This window comes from Hemiscyllium ocellatum, chromosome 21 (assembly GCF_020745735.1).
Source record: "Hemiscyllium ocellatum isolate sHemOce1 chromosome 21, sHemOce1.pat.X.cur, whole genome shotgun sequence".
Taxonomy (NCBI): Eukaryota; Metazoa; Chordata; class Chondrichthyes; order Orectolobiformes; family Hemiscylliidae; genus Hemiscyllium; species Hemiscyllium ocellatum.
Genome location: NC_083421.1, coordinates 58,447,905 through 58,475,682, shown reverse-complemented (window position 1 = coordinate 58,475,682; position 27,778 = coordinate 58,447,905). Strand labels below are relative to the sequence as shown.

The 27,778-nt window shown below is 43.1% G+C and overlaps 1 protein-coding gene across 1 annotated transcript in view; it reads right to left on the bottom strand.

The window, feature by feature from the left end:
- The window catches only part of LOC132825766 (xenotropic and polytropic retrovirus receptor 1 homolog), a 113,218-nt gene that overhangs the window by 62,077 nt on the left and 23,363 nt on the right, over window positions 1-27,778 (bottom strand). Inside the window, exons 3-6 of the mRNA XM_060841229.1 lie at window positions 13,776-13,877; window positions 7,263-7,480; window positions 5,311-5,460; window positions 3,739-3,822 (exon numbers count right to left, since the gene is read on the bottom strand). Of these exons, the coding sequence (XP_060697212.1) occupies window positions 3,739-3,822; window positions 5,311-5,460; window positions 7,263-7,480; window positions 13,776-13,877 (554 nt within the window). The remainder of the gene's footprint in view (window positions 1-3,738; window positions 3,823-5,310; window positions 5,461-7,262; window positions 7,481-13,775; window positions 13,878-27,778) is intronic.

Sequence of the window (27,778 nt, the reverse complement as noted above, 5' to 3'; positions counted from 1 at the left end):
TAACTGTTCTGCAATAAGTCTGTAAGGAAATTGTTTTATAAGAAATGAATGCCCTAAATTAACATCATGTATAGCGAATGATATTTTCGAGGAGAAAGTGAGGTCTGCAGAGGCTGGAGATCAGAGCTGAAAATGTGTTGCAGGAAAAGCGCAGCCGGTCAGGCAGCATCCAAGGAGCAGGAGAATCGACGTTTCGGGCATGAGCCCTTCTTCAGGAATCAAGAAGAAGGGCCTGAAGAAGGGCTTATGCCCGAAACATCGAAACTCCTGCTCCTTGGATGCTGTCTGACCTGCTGTGCTTTTCCAGCAACACATTTTCAGCTAGCGAATATGTCTATAACAGTTTTTGTAGCCATGATGTGGAAGTGCCAGTGTTGGACTAGGATGGACAAAGTCAGAAATCACATGACATCAACAGGTTTATTTAACATCATTAGCTTTCAGAGCACTGCTCCTTCGTCAGATGACATCTCAGTTTTGGATTTCAGGTAGTCCAACCCATGCACCATTATACTACTATTTTATGTCTAGTATCTCCATTTATCCATCTCTTTGAAAGAGACACAATCCTTCTTAAATACAATGAATTTCAATCCTGCAAAGAACCTATATTTGTTGGGATCACAACTAATGGTCATACTGAGATCTCAGAATGAAATCTTGGTTGACAAATTGCACAAAAACCAAAAAAGCTACAAATGCTATAAATCTGAAACAAAAACAGAAGTTGCTAGAAAAGCACAGATGGTTTGTGGAGAGAAATCTGATGTTTCTGAGGATTGGGTTCTTAGGAAGGGTCACTGGACCCAAAACACTAACTCTGCTTTCTCCTCACAGATGCTGTCAGACCTGTTGACACATTGCATGTTTAGCTTTCTGGTTAGCTAACAGAGTCGGTAATGACTGAAACATATAAGACTGCAGATTTTTTAACAATAGAATTTAAGATTATTACACAAAAGGAAGTAAACAAACAAACCAAAACTATTAGAGAGACCTTAGCATACATACTGAACAAAGTTTTAACTTGGTTCTCAATTCTACCCATTATATATACTCAATCCCAAAATAATTATACACATATCTCAACTCCTTAAGTTTCTACTTAACTTACTCCTTCTAATTTTTTTTTCTCTTTTAAAATGATGAGATAATTTTAGAATTACTGTGAGTCTGATGGCATAAACATTTAATAATTCTGGTACTGTGACGATACTGTGGCTTGAGAGATAAATTGTCCTTTTTTTATGAAGAAAGGTAGAGACAGAGTACAGAGCGGTTTGCTCCAAGTTAATAAACAGCTTGTCAGGCCTTGGGTATTTTAAAAGTTGGAACAATAGAAGCAGCCTGGATGGGTGGGGTCAAGCTCCCACAGAACCAGGATTTTTAACTTTAGCTTTCTGCGGTCGCTGGGGTCTTGAAGTTGGATGTGGAAGCTGCTATTCCTCTCTCTGCTACAGCTAAAAGCTGAGGTCCTCTTGCTGCTGCTAGAATTGCATGTAAGACCATCTGTTTTAGTGACTTTGCCTTTGCCAAGGGTGTGTTTATGAGATGTTACTATATTGGAACAGTTAATTAGGTAGTAGTTAATATATACTATTTAGTTAAACATTTCGATAGAGTTATATGTATGCCAATTCTTTTATTTTATTTTTGTTTTGGCTGTATTTAAGTTTAGTTAAAAAAAGTGTATTTTGCTGACAGTCAAGCAGTTTGACCAATCAAATGGCATCTGGAATGCATTAGCATACAATTACCTTAAAAAAAACATTAGAGCCTAGGCTATCTTCTTAATATACTTTGAAGGGGTTTGGTCTGGTCTATAACAATACCCTCAACCTTTTCAATTCTAACAACCTGAAGATTTCCATCCCAAACTTCCCTAGTTTGGACACTTCACGGACCCCGACTGCACTGCTGCTTTAGGGCCTGGCTTCCTCTGAACTGAACTGAACAAAAGCCTGCTAGGAAAGAAACTAAAGACCTGCTCCTCAACTCGAATCTTGAGTCTTCTCAACTAAACCTGGTGTACTTTGGACTAAATTGAAAAATAAAACAAATGACTTAATCTCTTTACATTGCCTTCCATCAAACCAGAAGTATTAACATTTCATTCTGTGCACACTTCAGGGATTTTCCCAAAACCTTGACTACAGTCTTCTTAGAACCAATGTATTTAGGTCACTGTTTCAGAATGCATTCTGATATTGTCTCTACTTATAAAACAATTCAAATTCCAAAAATGGTAATATATTTTACACATCATTGATCATTATCTTTCTAAGCTGTCATATGTATTGCTTCGCATTTTTATTTGTTGTGTCATAAGATTTAGTTCTTTGGTTAAACGATATTCCAGCCTTGTGTGAATAACTTCAATGACTAACCACTACATTAACCAAATGCAAAAAGTGTGATCTATCAAACCAAGTTTCACTCTGGGATTTGTAAGGTCCAATATTACCACTAACTGGGATTGTGAAGATATCTCAAACTGTCACATACTTTGAGCACACACACACACACTTCAATTCCATGTTAATGTACACACTAATGCACAGACTAATAGACACACACACCAATCCCACATGAACACGCGTACATGCACACACACACACACACACAAACACACTTCAATTCCATGTTAATGTACACACTAATGCACAGACTAATAAACACACACTCCAATCCCACACCAAGACACACACACACACTCTAATCCCACATGAACACGCGTACATGTATGCACACACACACACTCCAATTTCACACTAATACACACACACACACACACACTCGAATCCTGCATGAACACACACACACACACTCCAATCCCACATGAACACGCGTACATGTATGCACACACACACACTCCAATTTCACACTAATACACACACACACACACACTCGAATCCTGCATGAACACACACACACACTCCAATCCCACATGAACTGACACACACACACTCCAATCTCACACTAACTCACCCCCATCACACAGTGTCAAAGTTACACTTTGAGTCATAGAGATATACAGCATGGAAACAGACCCTTCTCTCCAACTCGTCCATGCCGACCAGATAGCTTAACCTAATCAAGTCCCATTTGCCAGCAACTGGCCCATATCCCTGTAAACCCTTCCTATTCATGTACCCATCCCATGCCTTTTCAATGCTGTATTTGTACCAGCATCCACTACATCCTCTGGCAGCTCCTTCCATACACGCACCACCCTCTGTGTGAAAAAGCTGTCCCTTAGACCCTTTTAAATCTTTCTCCTCTCACCCTCCACCTATGCCCTCGAGTTCTGGACTTCCCCAACCCAGGGAAAAGACCTTGTGAATTGCACGCAGTATTCCAAAAGTGGTCTGACCAATGTCCTGTACAGCAGCAACACAACCTCCCAACTCCTATACTCAATGCTCTGACCAATAAAGGAAATTATACTAAATACCTCCTTCACTTTCCTACCTACCTGTGATTCAACTTTCAAGGAGCTATGAACCTGCACTCCAAGGTCTCCCTGTTCGGCAACACTCTCTAGGACTTTACCATTAAGTGTATAAGTCCTGCCCTGAGTTATACCTGCACCTCCATCTCAAAGCAACACACAGTCCAGCCTCACTCTGTCAAACATACACACAAACACACTCTGGTGTCACAATACTGAATGATGTGAGACACACATGTACACACTCCAATCTCTCCAGTGAATCAATTGCTTGAGAGGGGACTGACCTGTGTTAATCCTAATGGTGGAACACGAAGCCTCTTCATCGCCTGTGCTCTGTCTCCTCCTGCTAGCTGATTGGTGTAGAGTGACTGTGAAGAACATGGAGCTTTTTTAATAATTAAGTGATAATGACATCCCCTTTCCTGATCATGGATTGTCAATCCAGTGATAATTGAATCTAATTGTGATTTATGGCCTAGATCACTGCAGTGGACAACAATGGCTGCACCAGTTCTAAGTACTAACAGCAGCAATGCTTCTTAACATGAGATGGTGAGGACCACTTGAATGGATGAGAATAAGTCTCACAGCAGACGTGCCACTCCTCAGTATCTCCATGTCCAATATTGTCCCAATGTTGCATTGTCCGCAGGGTAGCTGACCTTTAATAATTCAAGTGGATAAAGTGTGGAGCCGGAAAGAGCACAGCAGGTCAAACAGCATCAGAGGAGGAAGGGAGTCAATGTTTCAGGTTGGAACCATTCATCAGGACTGGTAAAAGGTTCCGACCTGGAAATGTCGATACCACTTCTCATATGATGCTGTGCTTTATCCAGCTCCACACTTTATCCACTCTGACTCTCCAGCATCTGCACTTCTCACTGTCTCCGAGATCTTTAGTAATCCTCCAACCACTACATTGAAGAGACATCCATTGCCTGGATTTAAAGATAACTGATCCTTTCCAGAGTATTTATTGTTCTATCTCTCCCGCACTGGGGATCAGATGAGGCCTTGGGGTGACCGGTATGGAGCTCTGCCTGATTGCTGACATTGGGCACGGTGCCATTAAAGTTCTTTTTTGAAGGTCAGGGTCACAAGCTGATTGACTGCCCACTGTCTTTGATTTCTGCTGCAGAGTACGACTGTGACAGGGTAGGTATCAATACAAGACAAAAGCGGGTACTGCAGATGCTGGAGATTACAGTCACGATTAGAGTGGTGTTGGAAAAGCGCAGCTGGTCAGGCAGCATCCGAGGAGCAGGAAAATCAATGTTTCAGGCAAAAGCCTTTCATCAGGAATGAGGTGTCATTAGATGTGGAGCTGGGAAAGCACAGCCAGTCAGCCAGCATCAGAGGAGCAGGAAAGTCAATGTTTTGGACCAAACCCTCTCCTGATCCTCGGATACTGTCTGACCTGCACAACAACTCCCAGCTCCACAACTACTGACTCTGACTTTCCTGCATCTGTGGCTCTTACTATCTCCAAGTCTGTAAAGAGGTAGGTGATGGCTTCATTTCTTTTTGGGAAAGACTTTTCATCAAGTCTTGTGTCCTCACTCAACAAAAGTGGCCTCTCCACTGCTCAACAATGAGCTCATTACCCCAGCCATGCTGAACATCTCACACCCCTCAACCTCGACTCACACGAAGCCTTAATACTGGGTCATGAACAGGCAAGGGTTTGGGAAGCGCTGATCCATTAAACCATCATAAAACGAACCTCTGCTAGCCGCCATGTTTTGCAGTGATTGTGTTGCGGTCTGTGATTGTGTTGAAATCTATGTATTACATAGCCTACTCTCAGTCCTAGTTACTGTGTTCTTCTGCTATCCCCTTGTCAGGCCCTTGCTTACCTCCACCTCCGTGATCAGCTGGTCAATTTTTTTACTGGTATAAATCGGGGAGGCCTCCACCTGAGTTGCCTGCCAGTTTGCCCCTTTCGTGGCGTGGAACATCTTATCGTACTTCTTCAAGATTTTGCTGAACCCAGTGAGGTTGAGATTCTGGAACAGAAAAAGAATTGGGAAGAGCTTTACAGTCAGGTTACTCTCTGGGATTGGAGGTGGGAGGAGACATAGAACAAAAATGTAGAGATAACAGCAGGCTCGTGTAGAATCCCTTCAGTGAGGAAGCAGGCTGTTTGGCCCATCAAGTCTGTACCGCCCCACCGAAGAGCATCCCCTTAACCCTAGATTTACTATGGCTAATCCAAATAGTTTTGCATATCCCTGGACACTTTGGCATAGCCAATCCACCTAACCATGCATATCTTTGGACTATAGGAGGAAATTAGAGTACCCAGACATTGAGCGAATGTGCAAACTGTGCTGTACATCTCTATGACTCTGTAAGTCTACCCAGACAGGCTGGAATTGAACCTGGGTCCCTAGCATTGTGAGGTAGCAGTGCTAACCACTGAGCCACTGTAGTACCACATGCACAGTGTTGTCATGAACTGTAAGTTTGGGAGATTATAAGGAGGTAAACTGTGAGTTACAAAGCTGCTGAACCTGTAGCCTAACCACTCCACACAAATTTTCCACCTCACTTTCCTTGCTATTTAGACACAGGAGCAGAAATTGGGCCATTCAGCCCTTCTGAGTCTGCTGTGCCATTCAAACCATTCAAGTTTCTCAACCCCACTCTCCCGCTCTCCGAGAACATGCATTACAGGTCGTTCTGGTATGATGTGCATTTCTTCAACAAAAATTGGCCATAACATGATTGGCAAATTGTGGGCTCTGTTTGGATAATGCAAATTTTCCAGGTATGGTAATTTTCTATAGTGATCTTCGACAGCGCAATTTTCCATAATGACTTTCCATAGTGGGATTTTCTATAGTCTAAGGTTGCAGGGGAACACCCTGTATTTCTATTAAATGGAAAATTGGACATTAAGGTCAACAATGACTCATCATTTCAGCAAAAGCCTACATTTGATTGTCAGTGGGAGTGCTTTGTCAGTTAAACATTGTGGCCAGATCAAGGTGATCTCCAGGCATCCAGCAGCAGTGATCTCATATCATCACCTACCAAAATTGGCCAATCACGGTGGAGTACAGAAATTGCTGGAAAAGCTCAGCTGGTCTGGCAGTATCTGTGCAGGGATCACTCAACGTGTCACTAACAAGAGAGTGAAGAAATTGACAAATATAAGAGAGGCTTCTCATTCCTAATCATTAACGTGTTAAACATCCAACTGAACCTCATACGTTCAGCTATAACTTGAGAGTTTGTACTGCAAGGCCCTAATAAAATGACAAATTTTCAGCAGCTAGGTGAATTCTATTTGATTATAATCTGGGTGAACTTCAGTACCAGAACCTGTGGGAAACAAATTCAGAAAATGGTTATAATAAGAAGTCCTAGAACTGAAAAACTAACCTGTTTCTCTCTCCACAAATGCTGCCCCATTTGCTGAGAATTTCCAGCATTTTCTGATTTTTGTATTGGATTTCCACTATCTAACGTACATTATGTTCACATGGAATATTAATTGCCCTATTGTGACGTAGAATCATCAGAATGGCCCTCTACTACCACCTGGAGTCTGTTAAAGGGTTGGTCTTGATAAGGCACATGCAGTTCCAATGTTGCATTATGTTTCTGACAAGACAAAATGCATTTTTTACTTAACAGTCGCTTTCAGTTCCAAAAAAGGGTCTTTGGACTTGAAAGGTGAACTCTATTTCTCTCTCCACAGAAACTGCGTTTCTCCCGCACTCTCTGTTCTTTTTATTAAACATTTTAATCATTTTCTACTGGGACCCAAAGATGTCATAGCTGGAAGTGGCTTTCCACATACCTGGTAATTTTGCAGTAGAATTAGATTGAGGTAGAGTTCACTGAAGGCCAGCTTCAGGTCACATATGGCCTTGTGTCGTGCTCGGTGTCTGTTTGGTCGATAAAGGATGCTCCACCAATGCCTTGATGGCCTCACACCATCCTCTCGCTGCGCATCCAGCACTCCTTCCAGTTCGTTCTGTAGTGTTGCTAATTGTCGCTGGGTTTCTGCGAGCTTTTCTAGAATTGGGTTGAAAGGAAGCAGTTATTTCATTGAGAAAATGGCTGCCTCTTAAGGAATTGTGACATCTACAGTGCTCCAATTCACAATAACTATAGTTCACTTTGGCAATCAAAATCATGGAACAGAAGATGTACATGATCCATGACAATGAGTAGTGATTGGTAGGAAACAAAAGCACATGTGAGCAATTAGATTAAGAAAGATTACCACATAATCTGAGTATAATTACCACCTAATTAAAAAACTGCTTTGTGTGATGGATTAGACCTAAAACCATTCACCATGATTTCATGGGCGGCACGGTGGCACAGTGGTTAGCACTGCTGCCTCACAGTGCCAGGGACCTGGGTTCAATTCCTGACTCAGGCGACTGACTGTGTGGAGTTTGCACATTCTGCGTGGGTTTCCTCCGGGTGCTCCGGTTTCCTCCCACAGTCCAAAGATGTGCGGGTCAGGTGAATTGGCCATGCTAAATTGCCCGTAGTGTAAGGTTAGGGGTATGGGTGGGTTGCGCTTTGGCGGGTCGGTGTGGACTTGTTGGGCCAAAGGGCCTGTTTCCACACTGTAAGTAATCTAATACCGTCAATTTAAATTTGATGCTGAGATTGGAAAGAGGAGATATGTAATTGTCTGTTTTATAATCTTGTGTGATATGGATCAGGAAATACAGGATGCCAAACAGGGGGGGGGAAAAAATAATCTTGAGATAGTGGAGTGATGACTTTACAATCATTTTAAAATGGTGCATTAAAGGTTTGTGTTGGCCAGAGTCAGTTGATGCATACAGAGTGGTACAGATATAGTAGCCAGGGAGCAGTGGTTCCCTTTTAGTCCAGTACCAGAGAGGACATTTTTACGTTAAGGAACGAGAGGATCAGAGGGCAGCTGAGGTGTACGCTCTTCAGCCAGAGAGTGGTGGGTAACTGGCACCCACTGCCAAAAAGAATAGTAGAGGTAAGAACCATCAAGATATTTATGAAGTATTCAGATAAGCACTTGAAATATCATACTAAATGCTGGAAAATGGGATTAGAATAGAGTCATAGAGATGTACAGCATGGAAACAGACCTTTTGGTCCAACCCGTCCATGCCGACCAGATATCCCAACCCAATCTAGTCCCACCTGCCAGCACCTGGCCCATATCCTTCCTATTCATATACCCCTCCACATGACTCTTAGTGTTGCAATTGTACCAGCCTCCACCACATCCTCTGGCAGCTCATTCCATACGTATACCACCGTCTGTGTGAAAAAGTTGCCCCTTGGTGCTCTTTTATGACCAGTTTGGACATGGGAGTTGAAAGGCCTTTTTCTATATTGCAAAGATTCTATGAGTGGTTAGTTTTTGTAACCATACAATCATTGAGTCATAGAGTCGTACAGTTAGGCCCTTCAACCTGACCAGTCCATGCTGATTATAATCCCAAACCAAATTAGTCTCACCAGCCTGCACTTGGCCAATATCCTTCCAAACCTTTGCTATTCATGTACTTATCCAAATATTTTTTAAATATTGTAACTGTACCCACATCCACCACTTCCTCTGGAAGTTCATTCCACACACAAACCACTCTCTGTGAAAAAGAAATAGCACCCCATGTCTTTTTTTTAAATCTTCCTCCTTCTTCATCTTAAAAATGTGCCTCCTCATTTTGAAAATTCCCACCAAAGGGAAAAGATATTTGTCATTCACTTTATCCATGCCCCTCATGATTTTATAAACCTCCATAAGATCAATCTCCTACACTCCAGTAAAAAAAACCTCCTAGTCTATCCATCCTTATAACTCAAACCGTCCATTCCCGGCGACATCCTGGTAAATCTCTTCTGATCCTTCTCCAGCTTAATAATATACTTCCTGTAAAATGGTGACCAGAACTGGACATAGTACTCCATAAGAGCCCTTGCCAATGTCCTGTACAACCTCAACATGACATCCCATAAGACCATAAGACATAGGAGTGGAAGTAAGGCCATTCAGTCCATCAAATCCACTCCACCATTCAATCATGGCTGATGGGCATTTCAACTCCACTTACCCGCATTCTCCCCGTATCCCTTAATTCCTTGTGACATCAAGAATTTCTCAATCTCTGCCTTGAAGACATTTAGCGTCCCGGCCTCTACTGCACTCTGCGGCAATGAATTCCACAGGCCCACCATTCTCTGGCTGAAGAAATGTCTCCGCATTTCTGTTCTGAATTTACCCCCTCTAATTCTAAGGCTGTGTCCACTGGTCCTAGTCTCCTCGCCTAACGGAAACAACTTCCTAGCGTCCACCCTTTCCAAGCCATGTATTATCTTGTAAGTTTCTATTAGATCTCCCCTTAATCTTCTAAACTCCAATGAATACAATCCTAGGATCCTCAGCCGTTCCTCATATGTTAGACCTACCAATCCAGGGATCATCCGTGTGAATCTCTGCTGGACACACTCCAGTGCCAGTATGTCCTTCCTGAGGTGTGGGGACCAAAACTGGACACAGTACTCCAAATGGGCCTAACCAGAGCTTTACAAAGTCTCCGTTGCACAACGGTGCTTTTATATTCCAACCCTCTTGAGATAAATGACAACATTGCATTCGCTTTCTTAATCACGGACTCAACCGGCATGTTTACCTTTAGAGAATCCTCGACTAGCACACCCAGATCCCTTTGTACTTTGGCTTTACGAATTTTCTCACTGTTTAGAAAGTAGTCTATGCTTGTATTCTTTTTTCCAAAGTGCAAGACCTCGCATTTGCTCACATTGAATTCCATCAGCCATTTCCTGGACCACTCTCCCAAACTTTCTAGATCCTTCTGCAGCCTCCCCACTTCCTCAGTACTACCTGCCTGTCCACTTAACTTTGTATCATCTGCAAACTTCGCTAGAATGCCCCCAGACCCTTCATCCAGATCATTAATATATAACATGAACAGCTGTGGCCCCAACACTGAACCCTGCGGGACACCGCTTGTCACCGGCTACCATTCTGAAAAAGAACCTTTTATCCCAACTCTCTGCCTTCTGTCAGACAGCCAATCCTCAATCCATACCAGTAGCTCACCTCGAACACCATGGGCCCTCACCTTGCTCAGCAGCCTCCCGTGTGGCACCTTATCAAAGGCCTTTTGGAAGTCTAGATAGACCACATCCACTGTGTTTCCCTGGTCTAACCTACTTGTCACCTCTTCAAAGAATTCCAACAGGTTTGTCAGGCACGGCCTCCCCTTACTAAATCCATGTTGACTTGTTCTAATCCGACTCTGCTCTTCCAAGAATTTAGAAACCTCATCTTTAATGAGATCCCAACTCCTATACTCAAAGGCCTGAGCAATGAAGGCAAGTGTGCTAAACATCTTCTGAGCCACCCTGTCTACATGTGATACAAACTTCAAAGAATTATGTACCTAAATCCCTAGTCTCTCTGTTCTACAACACTACCCAAGGATATACATTTATTTGTATAAGTCCTGCCCTTGTTGTGTTACCAAAGTGCAATGCCGTGCATTTATCCAAATTCAACTCCATCTGCTACTCCTGAGCCCTTGACCCAATAGATATGATTACAATGAAGTTGGCAGGGTCTCTGTGTTGGTAGAAATGTAATTAACCTTGAAGGAGCACTGGTACCCAGTGGCATAGAAGCTCTGATTAACTCAAGCAATTTGCACATTCAGTCAAAGACTGGTCTAGGTTCTTTGCAGTGCATTGATGAACAGCAGCACTCTGAAAGCTAGTGCTTCCAAATAAACCTATTGGACTATAACCTGGTGTTGTGTGATTTTTAACTTTGTCCACCCCAAGCCAACATCGACACCTCCAAATCTTGATAGAGAAGAATTTTGGTCAGTTCAGCGCCCTGAAAATTTCTTTCATTTAGTTAAAGGAAACTCTTGCATTTATGTAGTACCATTCACAACCTCAGGACATCCTGTATTGACTGTCAAGTCAATGGAGTTCTCTTTCAAATGGTGCAACTGTTGTGATGCAGGGAACGTGGGAGCCAGTGTGCACACAGCAAACCTCCACAAAGAGTAATATGATAATGGCCAAATCAACTATCTGAGTGATGTTGATGGCAGGACAGATATTAACTAGGACATTTGGGAGAATTACTGAGCTCTTTTCCAAACTAGCGCCATGTGACCTTTTATGTGCAACTTCAAAGTAAAGGTGGGGCCTTAATTGAGAGCTCACATGAAAGGTCCGGCCCTCTGATACTGCAGCACTCAGTGCTGCATTGGAGAGCCAGCCTTGAATGGGTTTGTTTTGGTCATGTGTCTGAAGTGAGACTTGAACTCACAACCGTCTAACATAGAAGCAAAAGCACGATCCACTGAGCCACCGCTGAAAAGGTAGTGCTGCCAAACCATTCTCCAAGAAACAGTAATAGTAGTAGCCACAATCCACTCTCTCATTAGACAGAGAGACAATGAGAGGTGAATGTAACCTGAGGATCAGCATGTTTCAGTCAAGGGATGAGGATGAGATGGCAGGATTGTTACGGTGACCTTGGCTACGGTTGAACCTGCACTGTTAGTATCACTGTGAATTACAAACCAGCCATCCAGCCAACTGATTCACCCAGAGAATTAACCAGATTGAGCAGAGATCAAGATAGAATCAGTTGCTTCTGCTCTTTGATCAGAACAGGTTTAATGGCCCAATTTACATTGTTAGGAATGACATTCTTTTATTTTAGATCAAGTATTTCAATTGTCTTGTTTCAACTGATTGAATTCTCCATCTCAATTGTGCCACCTTTTTTGGAGCAGAGGCTTTTGTACAGAATGACCATGAGATTTTGCAAGGGGGACCCTAATCCCAAGTGCCCCAACTCCACTACTCTATTTCCATTCAACCACAAAGCTAACATAATTTTCAATCATACACCAGATTTTTAACTTTGTCCACTCCAGTCCAACACCAGCACTTCCACATCACAATCTTCAATGTTGGCACAGTTCCTGCCTTTGACATAAACACCAAGACAGCAAGATAGGACAGAAGGCCTAGCTCCTTATAATGCAGAGTAGAGTGAAAACCGAGGTGTGAGGATGGAGAGACCAGCATGATGCTTCCCTTAGGCCTGTTGAAATGAATTGTTAGTTCAATGACTGATTACACTCTGTAAAGGAGTGACTGTGAACTCTCGGAGTTATAGTCAGTGAGATGCTTGGTTTGCATGCTGCTAATCTCAGCACTGGAGATTGTCTTATTCACACAATATTATGTTCATTTGCCAGGAAAAGTCTTCCTTCAGGACTGGATAATGCATGTGACATCTGGACTGTGACAGTACCTTCTAGCTATCCCAGGTCACTGTACATTTCATTTGAGCAGGAATTTCGTAAAACAAGCAAGAAATTTACACAGCTCCTTGAAACGCAAATACCCCAAGGCATTTCACCTAGAACTATTCATACACTGAATGAACAGGAAAGTAATTGTGTGTAAATAGGTAAACGAAAACACTCAGCAACAAACTGAGATGAAATAGACTTTCAGTTCACTTGCCTTGTCCAATATTGATCTGTTAGCAATGTAGCTAAAATAGGTCATCTGGATTCCATCACTGTTTGTGGGGCCTAACCCTCACTAATTAGCTACAAAGTGGCTTTACTCCAAAAAATACATAATTGGCCCCAAAGCATGCTGGACTTCTCAAGGTTGTGAAGGTTCTATGCAAATGTTTGTGCTTCATCATCACTGTTAGCACTGGTGTAATTCCAAGACGGCTCAAGATTGGACCATGTTGTAGCTCTTTGTTTGACCTGCACTGCCTTTGATCTCATTTGCATCGCAGGGAATCTGTGTATTTCATGGCATTGCACCAGTTCACATGAAGATAAATTATGTCTGCTTCTTTCAATGTAATGTGGAATTGTGCTGATTGATTAAGTGAGTCTGTTTACAATTGACGCCCACTGTGCTTGATTGATCACATTTGGATGTTGACTCAGAGAAAAGTAAAGCTGGATACCAGAGCTGTCCCATACAGTAGCCATTTTAAAGTGCTGTGAGTAAAATCAGTTACATATATAGAAACCTAACTCCGAGAGGAATACACATCAATATTGCTGTAGGAGAAACAAAAAAAAACTCTTTGACTTTTACATATGTCACAAAATTGTTGAAATTTCATAAATGATATTCACTAAACAAATTAATCCAGAGAGCTGTTGGTGTTTAAACAATGTTAAAAATGACACTATCATTTGTTTCAAGGATTGTATTCCTGATCAAGAAAATCATTAGTGGCAACCTTAGATGTAAATAATGACAGAAAAATTCCAAGGTTTACCTGCGTAGAATGTATTTATTTTGGTTAGTTCCTTTTCGCTTATCTGGAAGAATCGCTCTTCAAAAGATGCATAGTATCGCTGAATTGCTGCGGGTTCTGTCACTGTAGGGACAAGTACAGAAAATGCATCAAAGGATTTGGTTACAACAGCAAGAAATCAAGAGCATTTCTTGTTCTTCACTCTGTGAATCTTATGTAAGTACATCTCTTTTGCATTGCTCATGTTGAATAAGAGAAGAAAATGCGTGACACATAGTAAATATGAGTTTTACAGCAAGTAGGTTGGGAAGGAACCAGAGCCAATGTAGGAAATTGAACCCATGCTGTTGGCATCACAGCAAAGCAGCCATGCAACTGAGTCAGTCAAGCCCCTCCATTCTTTAGAATAGAAACTTTAGAATAGCACTGTCAAAAGCAGGCGACTATGGATATGTGAAATCTGAAATTAAAACAAAATGGACAACAACAGAATTACTCAGCAGATCTGGCATCATCTTTGTTTTTACACTTCTGGGATGTGGGTGTCACTGGCTGGACCCAGTATTTATTGCCTGTCCCTGGTTGCCCCTTTAGAAGGTGAGGGTGAGCTACCTTCCTGAACTGCTGCAGTTTGCCTGTTGTGGTTGACCCACAGTACCATGAGACAGTGAAGGAATGACAGTATATTTCCAGGATGGTGAGTGGCTTGGATGGGAATTTGCAGGTTTGGGTGTTCCCATGTATCTAGTTAAAGTTTCAGACCAACCCTTAGTTCCAGCCTTAAAATTGGAAATATCTGGCGAGATTTTAACATCAAACCCATCCACTTGCACAATTAAAATGGGGCCCATCTCCTGTCCATCTATGAAACTTGCCAAATTTTCTGATAATCTTAAAGACCTTCTGTCAGGTCCTCTTTATTATAGTGAATGCAAGAATGGAATCCATATCTACACTTTGGGAATGCTGCATTAATTATAGCCTGGACTGTTTTGCGTGTTTATTTGTGACAGTTTGAAAACTGACTTGATTAATCTGTTTGCAATTTGCTCTTTACTGGGCAAAGTTTTTTAAAATTCCCTTTCACAGCTAATTGATTGTAAACTGTGACAAAAAAAACTCTATTAGGTCTTAATGATAGCTCCAGGCTAATGGAGAGCAGGAGCTACTGTTTGCAATTAGTACATCTGTAGATTGTCCCCATTGATTTATTACCATGGTCTCTCCCCTGTATGAGTACACAGGCTGATAAAACACAAGTTATGTGACCAGGACAAAGAAGCAACTGGATCAGAAAGAAATCAGTGCTCGTCACGTCCGGAGATATGAAGCACACAGACAAAAGATATCCTTATCTATTTGATAGACATGATCTGAACAGACTAGATTGTCATTTTGCTTGACTGAGAGGGGAGGTTTTGATTTTATCTTGAATAATATTTTTTTCAGGAAATGTTGGTGAGCCTGAACTCACCCCATCAGCGCCACTCCATGTTTCAGATATTTTTATTTACAAGTGCAGAGTGCAAATAATTTTGAGTAAACCCAATGCCTTCAAGCATTCTGAGAGCCATCCTTTGGTGGAGAGGAGAAGGAATGACTGTCAGACTAACAATCCCGAAACCTCCAAGCAGATGGTGGGATTTGAATTCAATAAAAAATCTGGAATTAAGAAAGTGCTGAGCTAAAGGTGACAGTTGTCAAAAACCCATCTGGTTCATTGATTTCCTTTCAGGATGGAAATTTGCTGACCTTACATGGTCTGGCCTCCAAGTGACTCCAGACTCCAAACAAAATGGTTGGTTCTGAACTGCCTTCCAGGCAATTAGGGATGGACGTCAAGTGCTGGCCTATTCAGCAGTGTCCATATCCCATGATGGATTGAATGGCTTGTTTCTACATTGTAGGGATTATATGAATATAAAAGAAAACTACAGTGACACTTTCAGGCATCAAATCTTCTTATTAGGCTACAGTGTGAGTGATTATTGTGTTTTTATTGTATCTTCTGACGCTAAGAAGTCACCTTTTCTGGTCATGTTTGCTCCTAATTGTGCTCTGACACCAGCCATTAGGCCATTGGGCTGCCCTTGCCAAATGTCACGCCAACCAGTCTCTAAGAGGGACATAGGGCCAGCCAAGGAACAAGTTTCTATTAAAGTGATGCTGCTTTCAAGACCAGAGACATCCTTTCACAAAGTCCCATGAATACCCCAGTAATCCTTAAACTTTAATTCCATTCCTGCTTTCCTGACTGCCTACCCTTGCTTTGCTGAGTTCCATTGTGCCTGCCTGACGTCTGTTCCTGAGTTGAGTTCTAAGTCTCATACCCTAGCCATCATTGGGGCCATTTGCTTCCACCTTCAGAACTTCACTCACATCTGCCCTTACACTACAGAACCCTAATCCAAGCATCCAATCCCAATCCAAGGGGATGTCTCCCCTTCATCTGAAGTTCAGCTTCCCGCGTGTAAATAGGTTAACTCTCTCCTCTCTAAGGTCCTGAAATGTCATGCCTAGAACTGGACATAATACACCAGCTGAGACCTAATCAGTAACTGTGAAAGTTTGGCCTAACTCCCTCAGCAATCAGGCCAATCTACCCATCTTGAACCCCAGGCTAAAGTTCTGGGGACTTGGGCTTGAATCCTGCAATAGCAGATGATGAAACATGAGTTCAGTAAAAACCTGGAATAAATATTTGGCTCAATGGTGACCATGTAACTGCTGTCAATTGTTGTAAAAACCCATCTGGTTCACTCATGCCCTTTAGGGAAGGAAACTGCCATCCTTACCTGGTCTGATCTACACGTGACTCTTGACTCACAGAAATGTGATTGATTGTAACTACTCCCTGGGCTATTAGGAATGGTTAGTAAATGCTGACCCAGACAGAAATGTCCCCATCCCATGAATGAATAATAAACATTGTTTGACACACTCCAATTCATTCCTAAACCTTCTCCTCCCTTCTTTCTGGCTTATTAGGCACATCTTGAACATTTGGTTTTCTGTCACTGGAACTTAATACAACTGAGTAACCATATCAATGCCTTCATTTGACAGTGTGATGGTAAAATCACCAGACTAGGAACTGAGAAACCTCCTGGAAACGGAGTTTGAATCCCAACACAACAAACTTTGAAGTTAATAAATGAATGTTAAAATTAAAGCTGGTCTCATTAATTGTTGTGAGAACTCATCTGGTTTACTAACCTTCCTTTAAGGAAGGAAATCTGCTGTCTGTACCCAGTCTGGCCCACATGTGACTCCTGATCCACCAAATTGTGGTTAAATCTTAATTGCCCTCTGAAATAGTCTAATAAGACACTCAATTTGATGCGAAAGTGAGGACTGCAGATGCAGGAGAATCAGAGTCAAAAGGTGTGACACTGAAAAAGCACAGCAGGTCAGGCAGCATCTGAGGAGTAGGAGCGTCGACGTTTCAGGCATCAACCCTTCATCAGATGTCAAAATATCAACTCTCTTGCTCCTCGGATGCTGCCTGGTCTGCTGTGCTTTTCCAGCACCACACTTTCCGACTCAATTTGAGGTGAACAACAAATGCTGTCTGAACTAGCAACATTCCCATCCCGTGAAAGCACAGGAAGAAACCTTAACTAAGGTTTCTCCACAAGGTCCACTCATCCAAGATGGCAGCAGAGGTGAGTATGAGACCTGGTGGCAAAGGTGGTGGCTGCATTAGTGAGAAGGGCCCAGAGCCGACTCTCAGCAGCGGCGAAGGTGGGTTTGGGCTGGTGTGGGACCCGGAGGCATCAGTGGCAGTTGTATTGGTGAGTTCCAGTGACAATTGATGGTGCCAGCGGCATTGGTGGAGGCAAGATGGCACCAAAGAGTGGAGAATCTTGTTCCAGTAAGGGGACTCATAGTTGGCTGCTTCAGGCCCATGGCTGAGCACATGTCAAGAAGGACTGTAAAGTTGATCTTTATTTCTTTATTTTTCTTCCCTTATATTCTACGTTTTGGTTTATTTTCTGTGTTTTAAGATGGCGCCATAGAGTGGCAACACTATATAACACTTTTCACCGTATTTTGTTACAAAAGACACGTGACAATAAATAAATCAAATCGTTAACTGTTGCTGCCCCACAGTGGCCCCTTTGATTTTAATTGTCATGTTCAATTCCCTCCCCTCTCCTGCCCTGTGATGCTTCAAACACTCTCGAATCTTTCCATGTTGCCTTCCCAACCATTCCCAAGTTCCATATCCGCCATGACCCTCCCTCCCTCAACCTGTCCTTCGCTCTTCCTGTTTCCATTTCCAAATACCACTTTGACCAAGCTTTTGGTCATCTGTACAAATAATTTCAGATGTCAGATTTGTCAGTGTCAATCTTGTTTGAGAATCGCTCCAGTGAAGAGCTTTGGCATTATTTTATGAAAAAGGAGGCCCAAACTATAATTTTTTTAATTTGCTCATTGGATATGGGCATTTCAGGCCAGGCCAGCACTTATTGCCCTCGAGGGCAGTTTCCACATTGCTGAGAATCTAAAGTCACTTGTGGACTAGACCAGGTAATGGCAGCAGTTCCTTTCCCTAAAGGGAACGAGTGAACCAGATGGATTTGAACCATTACTGCCCATCTACTGTTCGATATCAGGAAATAAAGTGATTGTAATGATTAAGGGGCCCATAGACAACCTACTGATCCTGCCCTGCTTGCTTTTACAGAATTAATGGGAATGTAGGATTTCATGGTCATTAGTATTTTGGCCTTTTTTTCCCCCTTTATTATTACAGATTTTTCAGAAGTTAAAGTTTGCTATTGGCCTGGATGGGATTTGAACCCCTAGTCTCCAGAATTTTAGCACAGGAATTGGCGTCACCAATAACATTACCATTAAGCCACCACCTCCTCTGGTACCTCTGCTACTATTGTTGTGGCTATAAATCGGTTGGAGTTGAATGTCGAATCTTCATGAAAGGAGGTTGGGGGGGGTGACCTTACAGAGGTTTATAAAATCATGAGGGGTATACCTAAGGTGAATGGCAGGTGTCCTTTCCCTAGGGTAGGGGATTACAAGACAAGGCGGCATATTTTTAAGGAGAGAGAAGAAAGATTTTGAAAAGACATGAGGTGCAACATTTTTACACAGAGTGTGGAATAAACTTTCAGAGCAAATGGTGGAAGGGAGTACAGTTACAATGTTTAAAAGAAATGTTTGGAGTGATAGACCAGTTTAGTTTGGGATTCTGGTCGGCAGGGACTGGTCGGACCGAAGGGTCTGTTTCCGTGCTATATGAGACTACGACTGTCACTGTCTGGGAAAGGGAAAGAGACAGAGGCTCTGGTTACAAAGACAGGTGTTCAGCAGAAGACTTTTTGTTCAAACCGATGAAGTGCTGCATTGTCTCGAACCAGACAGCCATTTGTTTCATGATAAATAAATACTGACAGCACAAATAAAACCTTCACCTTGTTAATAATGCAACAAGGAACTGATCCCTGCACAGCCAGCAGCGTTCCAGGCAGTGCTGAGGTTACACTGCTTTACTTCAAATCCTGATCTGTACAATGTAGGCAAGTCTTTATTGAATAACCCCGCAAACAAATCTCCAATTGCCGGTGATTACTGCGTGCATTGCCATTGTAATAAGGTAAATAGACTGGGGAACAGGACAGTTAAACAGCTGAGGATTTTCCACTCTTGCTGCCACTCTGTGCTAACACCCATGTCCAGTAGCAGCTGCTGGCTGTTGGATTTACATGGAGCTGGCTGAACAGAACAGAAGTGAAGAATAAAAAGGGGGTCACCAAAACCTGTTCAAGCCCATAATGGGTGTTGTTAGGAACCCTGGGGACGGAAGAGAAGAGATGGACTGTTACACCATTACATCGCCATCTACAGTTTGATAAAAGTATTGATATTGGGAAACAAAGTGATTGTCATGATTAAGGGACCCAAGGACAACCTAATTATCCTGTCCCACGTGTTTTTACTTATCAGTAGAGAATTAATGAGAATTGATGGAGGCTATCTATATTTTGCTGCATTTTTGCTCCTAAACACAATAAATTTGTCTGCATTCTTGTTTTTATTAAATACGATAAGTTAATAGTTAATGCCTGAAAGAGAAGTGTAGCCGTTTTTATACTCTGAAGGGGCTTGACAGGGTAGATACTCAGAGGCTTACGAAAGCAGAAGGGGCACTGTCTCAGGATCATTCATGACTGACATGAGGAGAAATGTCTTCATTCAGAGCACGGTGAGCCTTTGGAATTCTCCACCACAGAGTCTTGTGGATGTATTTAAGGATTAGATAGAGACTTGGCCCCTCAAGGAATTGTGGGAACTGGAGAAACAGCAGCGAAGTTAAACGAGGCCAATAATCAGCTGTAATTGTATTGAATGGTGGAGCATGGGGCACACAGTTTACTTGTGACGCCAATTCTTTTTCTACGTTCATACTTTGTTGAAACTTTATATGCGTGATATAATTATCACAACACTCTACTCACAAACTAAGAGCTGAACCCTGAGTTTTTTTTGGATGGGTGCAAGTTGCTTTGAGTTTATTTGGAGGGTTTTTCACCATGATACTTAATTAGTTTTCTCGCCATATCTCACCAAACTTCCCTCACTAACTACCTAACCTACCCCTCTATCCCCATTGTACGTGGTCTCAGCCCCATCCTAGCCCTCACTACTCCCTGAACAACTCTTTGCTGAATGGATATCAGCCAAAAGCATAGCATCCCTTTCATCAGTGCCATCTTTAAAGATGTGCGGGTCAGGTGAATTGGTCATGCTAAATTGCCCGTAGTGTTAGGTGGGGGGTATATGTAGGGGTATGGGTGGGTTGCGCTTCGGCGGGTCGGTGTGGACTTGTTGGGCCGAAGGGCCTGTTTCCACACTGTAAGTAATCTAATCTAATCTAAGTAATCTAAAAAAGGTCACCCTGCATCCAGACAAGCACTGGCATTCCGAAGGTCGATCAAAGAGGTTTGCGGAAGATGTTGGAGAGAGGTGAGATAGCACCACAATTCTCCATTGGAGGCTGGAGGTCCTGGTCCAGGGAGAGAAGCCCTCTTTCTGGAGGAGGCCACTCCAACAGATCCTGATCCAAGGTCACTGGTACCATCTCCATGGCGTAAAGGACCAGAAAGCGGTGCTGTAAGAAGCTCAATGAGCATTTCCTCTGCAGCAGGGTAAGTGCCACACCTTTCACTCTGCTACTGCACACTCACTGCATCTCTGCTGCTGCGCCCACTTTGGCTTATACTCTGCCACTCTTTCAGTTGCCTGCAATATCTTCACACAGCCCAAACCTCCCCACCCCAGCAACCCCCTGCCCAGTCACTCACTGCGGGACGCCTCACCACCCTTTGCCCAGCTGCACCAGCCCTAACAGCTGTGTCATCTCAATCAATTCCTCCCTCCCTCCCTGTCATTAGAGGAGAGGGCAACCTCCACATTAGCATCATAGAATCCCCACAGTGCAGAAAGAAGCCACTCAGCCCATCAAGTCTGCACTGACATTCCGAAGAGCATCCCATCCTATCCACCTAGCTTGTATATTTCTACACACTATGGGCAATTTAGCATGGCCAATTCACCTGACCTGCACCCCTTTGGTCTGTGGGAGAGAACCAGAGCACCCGGAGGAAACCCATGCAGACACAGGGAGAACATGCAAACTCTACACAGACAGTCACCCGAGGCTGGGATCGAACCCGGGTCCCTGGCACTGTGAGGCAGCAGTGAGCCACTGTGTCACCATTCTTCCTAGGGCAGAGAATGCCCATACCGGTGGACAGTGCCCAATATTAGGGTGGTCAGCCCCAAGAAGAAGAGAAACCTGGGTCTTGCAGGAACAGATTGGGACCGCTGCCATTGTGTATCAGAGGAGTTCCGTAATGGTCATGCAGGGAAGGCAAATACTAGGTGACAATATCTACAGACAAGGGGTGTGCACACTTGGTGCACGTGGATGGTGCTCTTTTCATGATGTTTATTCCTGTGCTACACACAGTTCCTTTGGAGTAAACATTGCCAGGTATCCACTCTGATTTCCAAGTCAAGATTCCTCAAGGTTTATCTTTATGAAACAAAGCATTGCTGAGACAGAAGATCTGGAACAAACACAGGCATTGCTGGAGAAACTCAGACGGTCTGGCAGCAACTGTTGAGAGAGAAACAGAGCTGATGATTCGGTTCCAGTTCTGAGGAAAGGTCACTGAACTCGGAATGGTAACTCTGTTTCTCTCTCCACAGAGGCTGCCAGACCTACTGAGTTTCTCCAGCAATTTCTGTTTCCATGTCAAAGTTTCTCTTGTTTGAAGCATTTTGTGGGAGAGCAACTGACAAGGAATGAGACGAGCTGTTGTTAAGTTGTTAAGTAAGGAAGGATCCACCTTAATCAACAACTCACCGCTGCCTAGTGAGAAACTCACCTCCCCGCTTGTCAAAAGCACTGCGTACATTGACAGAACAGATTGGATCCATGATTGAGACTACTGTCATGACACCATATGAGCAGACTGGCTCCTTTGTGTGTAGCGTCATTCGTCATAACAAGAGTGCAGCTTTATAAGGAAGCCATTGATGTATTCATTTAACATACACTCACTCCTTATTATGCACTGATTCATTGCCCATGCTTCAGCCCCAGACTCCATCTTTTGTTTCTCTTATTGACTCGTCCCTCCCAGTAGCCAGAAGCAGCAGCTGAGTTGTGTGTTACCAGGGAGTCCGGGCCCCTATCCATCCCCACCATGGATAGCGAAGATTTCGTGTAGATGTTAGAGAAGGCTTAGGGTAGAATCTTGTAGAGGTCTGAGCGTATGGCAGGATTCGGGCAAAATCGGAAAATATGTCATGACATTAGTCTCAATCATGGATCCAATCTGTTCTCTCATTGTGCACCTGGCTGTGACAATGTTTGTGGTTTGCTTGATCCTTGTAGTGATTGTAATGAGGTCAGCCAAGTGGACCTCACAGAATATGAGTTTCCTAATTGGGGCTGCTAACCTAGCCCAATCAGGGAGCCCTGGCTGACAAATATAAGCAGGAGTGAGCATTGCCCTTTGATGTGAAGGGCACTGCTTGTCACTGGCCACTCGGGTGTTTTCCTATCTTCCTGGTGGTGGAAATTGAATAGAGATTTGTGCACCTTGTGTCTCTCATTGTGTCTCACACCTGCACACACGCACCATGGGTGCTGGGGAAAATAAGCACTACCGCAGTTAGGCGGTAGTGTGGGGGTTAATTAAGAAAAAAGAAGAACAAAAAACAGGAGTGTCGGAGATTCTGTTCACTCTGAGAGCTGGCTCTGAGGGAGCTGGATCAGTGTCCAGGGTTTTCCATGTGGAAATAAAGGGTGAATTGGTGATGGGGTAACAGCCTCTGTTGAATTATAAGAAAAGAGAAAAAAAAATAAACAGGAATGTCAGACTCTCTGTTCATTTTGAGAGCTGGCCATGAGGAAGCCAGACCAGTGTCAAGGAATATGTGCGAGTAAATAAAGGGTGACTTAGTGACAGGATATCGGCCTCTGTGAAGCGATTTCACCCATCAGTGTCCCCTCCCGAGACAGTCAGTGACATTGGGAGGAACAAAACTAGCCTGGGTTCCTCATCCAGTAGGCAGACTCCACCAGAAAGTGAGCTGACAGTAAAGCCGGTCAGGCATGCTCTGGGGGTCAGGTGTGATCTCTTACTGTTTGGATAACATTCGCTCAGACATGAAGAATGATGTGTTGGTTAAGGATTAACAGGGTCACCTACACCTATATAGAAAAACATCTCATCATAAGGAATAGGAATATCAGAGAGTAAACTATCTATAACACTGAGACTTGCAGGGATAATTTCACAACTGGAATGAGGTGGGTAATGGTAGAATCAGTTTAGACTGTTATGCAGTAGAGGAAATGGGAGGGAGGAATGCATTAGGGGCTTGTGGAAGTGAAAGGACCAGTAACAAAAAAGTTATATATAGGACCTTGCATGGCCCCCAGATGTCCTTACAGCCAATTACATTTTCTTGCAGTATAATCCACCTGTAATGTAAGAAATGTTGCAGCCAATTTGTACATAGCAAGTTCCCACAAGCAGCAATGTTACTATTGGTCAGTAAATATGGGTTAAGTCATTGGAGGGAAAGCTCTTCTTTTATGTCTCTGTGTGGGGGCCTCGATTTAAAACTTCATCGAAATGATGGCATCCTAACGATGCAGAGCTCCCTAATCTCTGCCTGCTCTAGGGCGTCACCCTTCAGTTTTATGTTCAAGACTTGAAGAAGGAACCTCTGACTCGGATGGAAGATGCCAGACGCCATAGCAATCCTCATGAAATCGGGAAAAGTGACAAAAGAGCTTGAGGGCAGGTGACTGCCCAGAGTAACAAGAGGGGTGGTGGGGAGGGGGAACAAACAATTAGGACGAGTGACTAGGAATCATGGTGACAGGGCTAACTGAAAGGTAGGTTCGTGCATTGCTTGACTACTTTGGTTCCTGGTCATTGCTGGGCAAAAAGAGGATCTGGGAGCAAGAAACTGCACACCTCACTTGGCTGGGGAAAAGTTCAGATATATGGGCGTCTGTTAAGCACTGAAATGAAAGCTGTTCCATATTTCCTAATGAAAGAGTAAATATTGATTTTTCCAGGATGCACATTACAGTTGACATAAAGTAAATGGGGATCAAATTGGACTGGACATTTATTCCTTTCTAGGTAAAACAATGATGACTGCAGATGCTGGAAACCAGATTCTGGAGTAGAGTGGTGCTGGAAAAGCACAGCAGTTCAGACAGCATCCGAGGAGCAGGAAAATCGACGTTTCGGGCAAAAAGCCCTTCATCAGGAATACAGGCAGAGTGTCTGAAGGGTAGAGAGACAAATGAGAGGAGCACATTATACAAACTGCTAGAAGGAAAAGCCTTGGTCCTTGAACAGTACACATTGCTCCTTTAGGGGATGCTGAAGGATATTCCCTGGCCCTGAATAGTAATACAGAATGTTGGTAATGCAGCAGCCATCTTGCACACTGCAAGGAACCACAAAGAACAATGCTGTAATGACTAGTTAATCTGTTTTGGTTTTAGTGATATTGACTCTGGGACACCAGAGTGAGGCTTCTTGCTCTTCAAACCTGCAGCATGAGACACACCGAGGAGACATTGTAGATAGCACTTCTGACAGTCCACTATTCTACATGTGCTGCACTGAAATGCCCAGGGTGCTCAAATCTCTAGAGTAGGACTGAACCCATATTGTTCCTACTCGGGGATGTGAGTGCTAAGTCTCTCAGCCAGCTGCCACCTCTGTATAGGGGACAGCTAATAGGTTTCACAATGTCTTCTATAAGTCTGTACCAATAGAAGAAATGTCAGAGATCAATACCAAGATTTAATGAAGCAACCATCTTCTCCAAAAATCATTTGTTTATATTGAGTTCTATTTTATATTATGTTCCAGAGCCAATCCGTATAATCAAAAGATTACGAAATCAAATTGCAGTATCTGTATACCAGGTAACTATAGCTTCTTCAAGGACTGTTTATATACCTTTACATTTAGAATTGCTTGATCCAAGCTGGAAACTCAATTGCTGCTCATGTAGCTGGTTTCCATTTGTGTCCCCTAACCCCAAACTCTGATGTTTCCCATTCCAGATGTTGTGCAGGTGCAGGTCACCTTAATAACTGCAGACTATCAGAACTTGCTTATTAAAGACAATTTTTTATTGAAATTTAACTGTCAGCCATCAGTGCAATCTCTGTGGCAACATTCAGAGTGATTCCTAGCCAATCAGCACTCTCTGCTCATACAGTGTAAAATGTTCCCATTTACATGAGTATTCTTGTGAAATGCTGAAAATGTGTTGCTGGGAAAGCGCAGCAGGTCAGGCAGCATCCAAGGGACAGGGGATTTGACGTTTCAGGTATAAGCCCTTCAAATGTCTTGATGAGTGTAAAATGAAAAGCTTCAACAATTTTGTTTTTCAGCCTTAGCAAAATTGCAGTCAATGGGAATCAGGAAATATTCTCATCTGCTTGGAGTCATACCCGACACAAGGGACGATGGTGTGGCTGTTGGAGGTCAGATATTTCAGTTCCAGGTACTCTTCAGGGTAGTGTCCTGGGTCCAACCATTTTCAGCTCCTTTATCAATGGCCCTCTCTCCATCATAAGGTCAGATGTGTGGATGTTCACCGATGAGTGTGCAATTTTCAATTCCTCTGACACTAAAGCAGTATATGTCCATATGTAGCAAGACCTGGACAATATCCAGGACTGGGTTGATAAGTGGCAAGTAACAGAACACAAATTCCAGGCAGTGACTACCTCCAACAAGCGAGAATCTAACCATTTCCATTTGACATTCAACGGCATTACCATCACAGAATCTCCCACTATCAATATCCTTCAGGTTTCCAGTGACCAGAAACTGAATTGGACTAGTCATATTATACTGTGCAATAATGATAGGTTAGAAGCTCTGAATTCAGTGGTAAATAACTCACCTCTGGACTTTCTCAAAGCCTGTCCACCATCTATAAGGCACAGGTCAGGAGTGTGCTGGAATACTCCTCACTTGCTTGGATGTGTGCAGCTCCAACACTCAAAAGGCATGATACCATCCAGGTCAAAGCAATTTACTTGACTGGTACCCCATCCACCATGTTCAACATTCATTCTCTCCATCACTGATGCTTAGTAGCAGCATTGTGAACTATAAAGTGATAGGCGTGCATTATAAAAACTATTACAGTCTTGGTCTGCCACCTTAATCGAGTTCTGATGAAGGGTCACTCGATCCGAAATGTTAACTCTGATTCTCCTCCTAAGATGAGCTTTTCCAGCAATTTCTGTTCTTGTTTCTGATTTACAGCATCCGCAGTTCTTTCACTTTTTTTTCAATGTAATTCTTTGCTGGCATTTCCTGAAGATTATTGTTATAAAAGCTCTGATTAGGAATGCTTTGCTGAGTTGCAAAAGCTCCAAAATTATTTGTCTCGTGCATAACAGCCTTTTATGCAACTGGACTGAAGGCCCAGAGATTTAGAATGGACCTTCTAGCCAGCTCAGCTGAGTTCAACACTACACTGTGGGCCAAGTACTAGACCAACACTGACACAATGGGCCATTTTCTGTGCTGTGGATCTCTATGACTCTATGACTTGTCTTCCACTATGGCTGCCTACAGTGGACCTCACTCTATTTGATATGCAGAGGAATCTGGGTGTGCAGGTCCACAGATCACTGAAGGTGGCAATGCAGGTTAATAAGACAGTGAAAAAAGGCTTATGGCATGCTTGCCTTCATTGAAAGGAGCATTGAGTATAAAGATAGGCAGGTTATGCTGCAAGTTTATAGAACTTTAGTTAGCTCACACTCGGCATGTTGTGTATAGTTCTGGTCACCACACTATCAGAAGGATATGGATGCTTTGGAGAGGGTACAGAAAAGGTTTACCAGGATGTTGCTGGGTATGTGGGATTTTAGCTATGAAGAAAGGTTGGATAGACTGGGTTTGTTTTCACTGGAACTGCAACGTCCTGTTCAACCAAGCGACTGGAGATTGAAGGGCGACCTGATAGAAATTTATAAGATTGTGAATGGCATGGTTAGAGTGGAAAATATGAGGCTTTTACCAGGCTGGTGGGGTCAATTACTACAGGGCAAAGGTTCAATATGCGGGGGGTTTAAAAAAGATATGCAAGCCCGGTTTTTCACACAAAGGGTGGGGAGTGCCTAGAACGCACGATCAGAGGAGTTGGTGGAAGCAGACACAATAGCAGTGTTCAAGAAGCACTTGGACAAATGCATGAATAGGAAGGGAATGGCGGTATACAAATCCTGTAAGTATAGAAGGGCAAAATGTGCAGGTGCAGGCTTGAAGGACGGAAGGGCCTGTCTCTGTGCTGTATTGTTCTTTGTTCTATCCTAGCCCAGCTCCCACAAAGTAATTTTGAGTGTAATAGAGCCCTTTAATCTGAGGCAGGTCGGCTGAATCTGGACATTTCCCAACTTGAGCTACCCACCTCAGCAGCAAAAA